General features: G+C 59.0%; 4 protein-coding genes across 4 annotated transcripts; 2 read left to right on the forward strand and 2 right to left on the reverse strand.

The window, feature by feature from the left end:
* Positions 1 to 63: 63 nt before the first annotated feature.
* On the reverse strand, positions 64 to 1,539 carry TRAVEDRAFT_42914 (uncharacterized protein; the record flags this gene model as incomplete). Its single annotated transcript, XM_008035533.1, has 1 exon — positions 64 to 1,539. One exon carries the CDS (start codon positions 1,537 to 1,539, stop codon positions 64 to 66), a length of 1,476 nt encoding a protein of 491 aa, XP_008033724.1.
* Positions 1,540 to 1,765: 226 nt separating this feature from the next.
* On the forward strand, positions 1,766 to 2,373 carry TRAVEDRAFT_26260 (uncharacterized protein). The gene is made up of 2 exons (XM_008035331.1): positions 1,766 to 2,182; positions 2,236 to 2,373. The coding sequence occupies exons 1-2, from the start codon at positions 2,032 to 2,034 to the stop codon at positions 2,277 to 2,279; spliced, it is 195 nt and encodes a 64-aa protein (XP_008033522.1). The 5' UTR covers positions 1,766 to 2,031; the 3' UTR covers positions 2,280 to 2,373.
* Positions 2,374 to 3,523: 1,150 nt separating this feature from the next.
* TRAVEDRAFT_33987 (uncharacterized protein) lies at positions 3,524 to 4,974 on the reverse strand (the record flags this gene model as incomplete). Its single annotated transcript, XM_008035440.1, has 2 exons — positions 3,524 to 4,855; positions 4,912 to 4,974. The coding sequence occupies 2 exons, from the start codon at positions 4,972 to 4,974 to the stop codon at positions 3,524 to 3,526; spliced, it is 1,395 nt and encodes a 464-aa protein (XP_008033631.1).
* Positions 4,975 to 6,663: 1,689 nt separating this feature from the next.
* TRAVEDRAFT_112869 (40S ribosomal protein S2) lies at positions 6,664 to 7,557 on the forward strand (the record flags this gene model as incomplete). Its single annotated transcript, XM_008035897.1, has 3 exons — positions 6,664 to 6,776; positions 6,835 to 7,381; positions 7,438 to 7,557. 3 exons carry the CDS (start codon positions 6,664 to 6,666, stop codon positions 7,555 to 7,557), a joined length of 780 nt encoding a protein of 259 aa, XP_008034088.1.
* Between the last annotated feature and the right edge of the window lie 1,403 nt (positions 7,558 to 8,960).

The following is an 8,960-nucleotide window of genomic DNA, read 5'->3' on the forward strand; positions in this document are numbered from 1 at the left end:
CCATCGTGGTATCGTGTCCCCGCTCGACGAGCGCAGGACGGGCAACGATCGTCGCGGGTGTTCCTACCGGCACGACCGTTGAAACATCGCTCTGATATTCTCGAGAACGTCGTTCTCCGCGTCGTTCTCGTTCTCGTCCACCTCGCGGACGCGTAGGATCGGCTTCCGCGCCTTACGCAGCATCTTCTCGATCTCCCCAAAGACGTCCGTCTTCGGCCGCGAGGAGGCGTTCGAGGCGGGGGAGTGCGGGACGGAGATCGTGCGCAGCGGCATGGCGGGCAGCGTGCCCATAGGGATGGGCCGCGGGGGAGGGCGGAGTGGAGGCAGAGGTTGGAGGGCGGGCATAGAGACGACGCCGTGGCCGGGCGGGTGGCGTGTGCGTCTGTCGCGATCGTGCTCCCTATCGCGTTCGCGGTCGCGATGCCGACGCCGTTTATGCCTATGACGGCGTTCGGCGCGTTCCTGCTGGTCGGGATGTGTGGGCGTGGGGGCTGATGCTGGGACAGGTACTGGGAGCGAGGATTCGGGGCGGGTCCGAGAATGGGGAACAACTCGTGAATGGGCTTGAGGATGGAAGTGGACATGGGGGGCATGAGAGTGAGAGTGAACTGGGGGATGGGCGGTTGCGTGCTGGCGTGCATCAGTGTGTGCGTGCCCAGTGGGCTTAGGTGGCGAAGCAGGTCGCGGATGCGGATGTGGGGCAATGAGTTCCCGCTGTGCTGCGAGCTTCAGGTTGTCCGGAGATGGTCTCCCGATTGGAGGAGAAGATGAGTTCTGCTCGCTCCCAGAGCTCTCCCCGTCCGCGACGTTGCCTGAGTTCTCCTCCCTCTCGAAAGACCTCCGCAGGCTGATGTCCCTCGATCGGCTGCTGGGCCGCTTGACGCTGCTCTCGGCGGATGTGGGTAAATCGCGCATGGTCTGTGTGAGACTCAGACGGTTGAAGTACTCGTCCAAGCCGGAGTGAGGTGGCTCAGGAATACTCCGCGTCGACAGACTGGTAGGGGCTCCTGCTGGCGTCGCCTTGGCCCATGCACGGATGCTGGCTCGTGTAGGCCCGCCGTCATCTTCTGACTCGCTCGTGCCAGAGGGAGGACTTGCAGAGATCTGTGAAAGCTCCGATAACTCCCTAGACAGGAGCGATGCGGGAGTGTGGGAGTCGGTGTCGGGTTTGGCAAACTGGAAGTACGCGAAGCGCGGTGATTGACCGGGCTTGGTAGATGCTTCCAGCTCTGCATCTGGGGATTGCGGTCCGGAGAACGTCGACGTGGACACGACATTGCTGAATGAGAAGTGTTGCTGTGGGAGAACGTTGATAAAATGTGATTGATTAACGGTGAAAGTCATAAGTACCTTGCTAGACGAGGATCCGGAGCCATCACCAAAGGAGCTAAGGGGCGAACTTGCGGAGTGCATATCTAGACTAATCGGTGCGTTTGGAGACAGCGCGGTGTTTCGGCCGTCGCGAGAGGCAAGAGTCTGTTTGGCGAGATGAGGACGCGTAAGAGGCTCGGAGGCGCCCTTGGCATGTTCGTCCGCCATGGGGGTCAAGCAAGACTATAGATGAAGGTCGCGCAGCTAGAGTAAGCAAATGCCTGATGTGGACCCACACCTAGTGTTGCTCAGCCAAAACCGATGGCAAGCCAATAGAGACCCAGCATCGGCGATGGCCACGCACGCGGGGCAAAAGCAGCATGAATAAGGTCAAGGCAGGTTCCGAATCACGCTCATGCCAGGACAGAGAACTGAACTCCAAGAAACTCGAAAGGCGGTTGGAGCAGGCCTGTCAAGTCGAGGGACGGTGTCATAGAATCCAACTCTAGCAACAACTGTTCTGTTTCATTTAAGGTATGCTCGGCATGAAGACCTGACCGGCGAGCGCGTGCTCATAAGAGTCTTCTATGCTGGAATCCACAGTCATCCCACATCTCCAACTTGCTGGTTTGCCACTTGCACTCGCGCCCCACGTACCTAGTTGATGGATCGCAGAAGATCTACAGGGTGTAGACTTGTAATGGCTTCGGGGCCGATAAGATGTGGGGTGGGAGGCCGTTTCGCGCCGACGTTTCTTCAACGTTGCAATCCCACCCCAACCGGGGTCTCGTGTTGAGCGAGATCTCTCTAGTACGATTCACTGTTGGAGACCTAAATGTCAGGGAGAGAGTCAGAGGAAGGCCTCTCTATGCTGCGGCTCCAGTCAGTGGTGGCGGTCGGTATGAACGAGCTGTACGCTCGCACCTTCAACCGAGGCGACCCGGCCAATGTCAGACAAAATGGCTTGATATCCTGATGGTCTGCGCCCGGCACCCGTCGACCGGCGATGTCCTATGCAGTAAACCCTCTTGAGTAGACCGTACGTGACAGCGTGAAGACGAGACGCTAGGAATGGGAGTGAACAAGAGTGAATGAGTGGATGAGTGAATGGGGATGCTAGCGTCGAGACGTCGACGGGCCGGCGCTTGTTGTTCCAGGGTTCGCTTCAGGGCCGGCTCCATCCCAATCGGGCGCCTCACGAAAGTCGTACACAAGCTCACACATCGCATGGGGAGCGCGACCTTAAGATGGACCTCAAGTGTTCCGTATACCCAGTAGGAGAGACTCTGGTTGTCCACCTGTGATTCTGAGCCGAGAACATGCCAAATCTGGGCTAGGTTACCCACTCCGCCGAGGAATGAGAATGGACTTGGCGCAGAAGACTCTTGAAAGTACTGCCGATACTTAGTACTTAGTAGCCATAGTACGAGTGTTAATCCAAAGACACAGGCGCCGAGGATAAGTATGAGTTGCGAGGCTGCCAAGGACCAGATATACGCACGAGCCTGTGTGACGCCGAAGACCCGTGCGAGATAGAATGGAGCGTCGGTAACAGGCGCAGGGGCGAGGTATGCGACGGAGACATCGACAGGCCTGCCGATGAAAGCAACGTTGGCGGCTGCCAGAGAATACAAAGACACCAGCAGCGACAGCACCAGTAGCGGACCGCGCGTAGATAACTCGATGACGGCTGTTTCTGGTGGATGCGTTCAGTTGCACGGTCCACAGCAGAAGGATAGCGCCGTCTTAATAAATACCTTGTCGTGCTTCCTTCGGGCAGTCTTCGGCCGTTCAGGCGCATGCATACCGCAAAGCTGCAGCCTGTGACGATGGCGACGGTGACAACCAAGGGGGTGCAGACACTCAGCGGCACTCGGTACTAGCGGGGGCATAATTCGATTCAGTAACGTCTCGACAACAATTGCTGCGTATGTGTTGATAATAATCGCTAGATCCCCACATTCATGTCAAAACCACATATAGCCCTCAGATAACTTCCACCTAAACCTGCAGAAAAAAAGAAAGAAGGAAGGAGGACGACGCACGACGATCAATGCGAGAGCCAGGCTAGTATGTAAGGGTGCGAGCCCCGATGCGGCGACAGAGCAGGAAGCACGGGGTATCATTGCCGGGAACCCGCCACCATAGTAGGAAGTACAACCCGAGGGGTGCGACATGGGACGGGCGGCGATCCACCGTCTGCGCTCGGGGGCTACCGGAGCGACCAGTGAACCATCGTCCGGATGTCCTCAAGCACGTCGTTCTCGCGGCGCACAGGCGTCGAGCCATTGGACCGGGAGCGGCCCGTAGGGAACGGCGCCCAGCCCATATCGTCCTCGTTCGGGTCCATCTCCCGGTGCACGCGGAGCAGCGGCTTGCGTGTCGTCTTGAGCATGTTCTCGATCTCCTTGAAGATGTTGTTGCCCGCTTCGGAGGGGATCGGCACCGAGATCGTGCGCGGCGAGAAGGTCGGCAGCGCACGCATGGGGAGCGGGGGAGGTGGTGGACGGAGCGGACGGAGGGGCGGGAGCGCAGGCATGGAAACGACCTTGACCCCGGGTGGCTTGGGGTGACGTGTTCGCCTCTCCCGGTCGCGTTCCCGCTCTCGTTCCCGCTCTCGTTCCCGAGGCCGCCGCCGGTGGTGGCGTTGCTCTGGGTGTTCAAGTAAATCCGCATGCGTAGGCGTCGGGTCTGGGATCGAGGCCGGCGCTCGGGCGGCGATTTGGTCTGGGGACGAGGATTCGGGGCTGGATCCGGAGTGCGAGGAGGGATAGTGGGCATGAGGATAGGGGTGGGCATGAGAATGGGCGTGGGCGTGGGCGTGAGCATGGGCATGGGCATGTGAGTGAGGATGGGCGGTTGAGTACTGGTGTACATCAGCAGAGGGTCTCGTAAAGGCTGGCTGGGGTTGTGGATGCGCAATGGGTTGAGCATTTGATGACGGTGAAGGAGGACGGGGATGCGGGTGGGGAGCAGTGAGCTCACGCTGCGCTGCGAGCTTCACCTTGTCCGGAGACGGGCTACTTGTGAGGGGCGAGGCGGAGTTTTGCTCACTCCCCGAGCTCTCGCCATCCGCAGCATCCCCTGAACTCTCCTCCCGGTCAATCCCCGGGCTATTGTCCCCGGACTGACTGCTCGTGCGTTGGATGCTGCTCTCCGCAGACACTGGTAGGTCGCGCACTGCCCGAGTGGTGTTTGAATGTACGAGGCTGTCGTCTGAGCCGGACTGCGGTAGGTTGAGCGCGGTCCGAGTCGACGATTTCTTGGGTGGTCCCGCGGGGGTTGCCTTCGCCCAAGCGCGGATGCTAGCGCGCGTTGGCCCGCCGTAATCTTCTGAATCGTTCGCGCCTGGGGGAGAATCCGCAGGGATCTGCAAGAGACCCAACGGCTCCTCAGAAAGGAACGATGTAGGAGTACTGAGATGACGGATGTAAGCTGGTCTTGGAGACTGAACGAGCTTGGGGAGTATGTCGAGCTCTGTATCGGGGGATTGTGTCTGGGAAAATAAGGACGGAGATGTAACATCACGGAGGTAGAAGAGCGGCTGGTTGGTGGATGTGGGTCAGAAGCGTGTTTGAATGCAGATGGCAAGGAGCATACCTTGCTGGAAGAGGATCCAGAGCCATCGCCAAATGAGCTGAAAGGTGAAGTTGAGGAGGGCATATCGGGGCGGGTGGGCGCATTCGGAAGCGTAGTGCTGATCCGACCCTCGCGAGAGGCGAGACTTTCTTTGGTGAGATGGGGGCGCGTGGACTGGTCCGGAGGTGAGGCGGGGGCGAGCCCGGCATGGTTGTCGGCCATGAAGGTCGTGCAAGACTGTGAGAGGGAAGTGAGCAGATGCCGGGCACGAACTCATAATTTCGGCCAAAGGAAGACAGCCAATAGAGATTCGGCATGGCGATGATCACGCACGTGCCAAAGAGGGCATGAGCGAGGTGCAAGTCAAAAAGATGCTCAACCTCGTTCATGTTGCCCGTCTCCAAGGAACATATACGGAGAGGTGACTGGTACTTACATGGGTTTGCCTTGCGGGGTAATGAGACGGCTTGATTGGTGCGATGACGCAATAGCCTGGGATCGCCGGGACGCCACGCTGGAGGAGAGAGAGAAAGGAGCGATAAGAAGCAGTTGGAGGGACACGACTCGTCCGAAGAGAGGACGAGAGCAGGAAAGCAGAGGACGAGAGGGGAGAAGAGAAAAGGAGATGGGGGACTAAAGGCAAGGAGCGAACTGCAAGAAGCTGAAGAAGAGGCTGGAGTAGGCACGGCCAGGGCGGTGTTATGTACGCTTGTCTGGCGGAAACTGCCCAGCGCTCATATTCAACCTGCGCTCGGCCAGTCCTATGGCGCCCGCCCGCCGAACACTCGTCAGAGTCGCAAACGCGTCATGAGAAGCCTGCGCTTTGCGTTGCGGGGCCGCTAGCTCGCGGTCGGTGCGGGTGTCCGCACGTGCTCGGCTGCAGGTCCCAGGAACCCGCCGCACCCCACCGTTCGCCGACGCACTGCTATTTGCACTAGTGCACTCACCGCTACCCCACGTACCTGGAAGTTCGGTTAGGTGGAAATGAGAGGCTTGGGGATAGTCTGAATGTTGATCCTTGATGGCCTCTTCCTTTAGATTCCGCGTCTCGTGTTGAGCGAGATCTTTGATACCAAACTCACTGTTGACCGCCTAAGCCTTAAACAAAGCAGGAGCTCTCAGCTGCACCTTCGGTCAGTCCGGTGGTGGTGGCAATCATGAGAACTGGGGTTACCTGAGCGGCGCGCATGTGCCTATGTGCGGACTGCAGACCAACCGATGGCAGGCAAAATAGGCTGATTATTGGGGGTTCTATGCCCAGCACCCGTCAGAGCCCCGATGTTCTACGTATATGCACCTCGTCGAGTGGACCGTACGCGCGCGCGTGGATGGAAGTGAAACTGAAAGAATACTTCTGGACGCTCGTCATCGGATAACGTGCCAGCGCTTGCCGCTCCAGGGAGTCACTTCAGGGCCGGTTCCATCCCGATCGGGCCAGGGCGCCTCAGGAAAGCTGCAACATACACACATCGCACGGCGAGCTCGACCTTCAGACCAACCTCAAGACGTGAGTACCCTCTGTTATGCCCCTTTGGCGTTCCGTAGGCCCTGCAGGAGAGGTTCTGGTCGTCAGACCAAAAGATTGAGCGGAGGAAAGCCCGGGTTCGGGCTGGATGGCCCACTTCGCCGGCAGATGAAGATGGACTTGCCGACTCGCAAACCTTCGACCGGGCCTCTCTCTGCATCGATCCTCCTGCACGCTCGGACACATCCTGAAAGTTCGCGTGCTTACTCCCTTTCTTCTTTGTGCAGTAACTTCCCGGCAAGATTACAATGGCTGACGCTGCCCCTCGCGGACGTGGTGGATTCGGACGTGGACGTGGTGACCGTGGACGGGGCCGTCGGGGCCCCCGCCGCGGAGGCCGCAAGGACGAGGAGAAGGAGTGGTGAGCTTCAACATCCTGCGCACTTCTGTGCCGCGTTCCGACGCGCTTTTCTCCCCAGGGTTCCCGTCACCAAACTCGGCCGCCTCGTGAAGGACGGCAAGATCAAGTCCATGGAGGAGATCTACCTCTTCTCCCTCCCCGTCAAGGAGTACCAGATAATCGACTTCTTCCTGCCCAAGCTCAAGGATGAGGTCATGAAGATCATGCCCGTCCAGAAGCAGACCCGTGCCGGTCAGCGCACCCGCTTCAAGGCGTTCGTCGCCATCGGTGACTTCGACGGCCACGTCGGTCTCGGTGTCAAGTGCGCCAAGGAGGTCGCCACCGCCATTCGCGGCGCCATCATCCTCGCCAAGCTCTCCGTCATCCCCGTTCGCAGAGGCTACTGGGGTGCCAACCTCGGTGAGCCCCACACCGTGCCCGCGAAGGTCTCCGGCAAGGTCGGCTCCGTCATGTGCCGTCTCATCCCCGCGCCCCGTGGTACCGGTCTCGTCGCTGCGCCCGCATCGAAGCGTCTGCTCCAGCTTGCCGGTGTCGAGGATTGCTACACGCAGTCGAAGGGTTCAACCGCGACGATGGGTAACTTCTTGAAGGCTACCTTCGCTGCGGTAAGCAATCACATTCTTCGTGACATGGAGGAGGCCGCTCATCTGCCTTTGTATAGATCACGAAAACGTACGCGTTCCTCACGCCCGATCTGTGGCGCGAGATCCCTCTGTCGAAGTTCCCGTACGACGAGCACAGCGCGCATCTGCAGCTTGCGCAGGGCAAGAAGGCGTACTAGACGTCTTCGCGTTCTCGCCGGCTCGGGGGAGGGTAGAGGGTCCGATTTGTATAGCATGTTTTCTATCTGCCGCTTTCCATCACCATCTCCAAAACGCTCAGGGATGTCATAACCACTACTATGATGCGCTATGACGATGACCCCGTCCCATGCACTCGCACTCGCCCTGCTGTGTCTCGCGGCTTGTTGTATAACATACGTTGTGTGTTTCAAGTGCGTGATGCTTAGTATACAAGCACACAATCCGTAAGACGCAGTTGGTAGGTCACATCAAATTGATGGTTATCCTAACATACGCAATTTTATGGACGTACGTGTATACAGGAATGTGCTCTACATTGCCATCGTCGAAGAGGTCTAACTGGGTTGGCGTCCTCTGGTCAACGCCATCCGTGTCCCCGGGCTTCAGTGGCGTGCGCGCAGATGAGTGAGTGCCCGAGGTGCGTAGGTTGCCGTATGAATATGTGGACATTGATCCTGACCCCGCGCGCGATGGTCCACAGTGACGTCGGCCTGCATGATCCTTTCCACCTCTCCGTGCTCGGAGAGCAGCCCTTCTGGATTTCCTACTGGCTAGCATGCTGTCTCCGTCGCAGAGAACCTGCTTGTAGAGCCCGGAAGGGCTGCGGGCCAGCCTCAAGGGCATTGCACGTCGGGGTGTCTGGTCTGGAGACTGTTCATATCCAGAGTAGTCGTCTCCGGTCATGATGCATGAACCCGCACCGCGTGTGGTGGATGCCCAGGTGGGTTCCAGTGCCCGTACGACGAGTGGCTCTTCCCGATAGTGACTGAGGGTCGCGTCGGCGGGGTGTCCCTTCGCTGTCACGGGTGTCATCCGAGTTCTTGCGGTTCTTCTTCCCGCAGGAGATCGGTGAGCTCGTACACAGCCCGCAATACCTCTGTGGAACGATCGCTGTGTGAGTACGCGTGTACTTGCAGCTATGGCATGGAAACGGCTACTCACGCACCACCTCAAGGTAGCCTTGTCGGGTCTCCCACGTCGACGCTCAGGATCTCCGGCGTACGCGCGAAGTCCGGGCGGTGCCCGACCGACATGCCTCTGGACATACATACGACTCGTCTTCGGGAGAGGGCGTCGCAATCTCAAAGACGCAGCGTGCGGCGGCGACGGCCCGAGTCCGTATGTTCGCCCCATCACAGCATGGACTATGAAGGGGGATGGATGTCGGTGAGTACTCTCTCATGGGTGGCGAGACTGGTATGTCGCTCACCTGTGAACGGTGGTGCGGTAGGCTGGGCGCTCGAGCGGTGAGCAGCTCTTAGAAGGGGTACTGAGAATGAGAGGTTTATCTGTCCGACGGTGTATATGGCTGTCGGGCGGCCATGGCGGCCGCTGTCGCTGCGTAACCATCTGAATGCGTGGAGGGTGGAGGATGTAGATG

This window comes from Trametes versicolor (assembly GCF_000271585.1).
Source record: "Trametes versicolor FP-101664 SS1 unplaced genomic scaffold TRAVEscaffold_2, whole genome shotgun sequence".
Lineage (NCBI taxonomy): Eukaryota > Fungi > Basidiomycota > Agaricomycetes > Polyporales > Polyporaceae > Trametes > Trametes versicolor.

Excerpts from the sequence above, each read along its gene's own strand:
- TRAVEDRAFT_26260 (XM_008035331.1), top strand. The coding sequence starts at position 2,032 with ATGTGGGGTGGGAGGCCGTTTCGCGCCGACGTTTCTTCAACGTTGCAA. Across the intron at positions 2,183-2,235 it reads CAGAGGAAGGCCTCTCTATG|CTTCAACCGAGGCGACCCGG; the intron begins CTGCGGCTCCAG and ends GTACGCTCGCAC.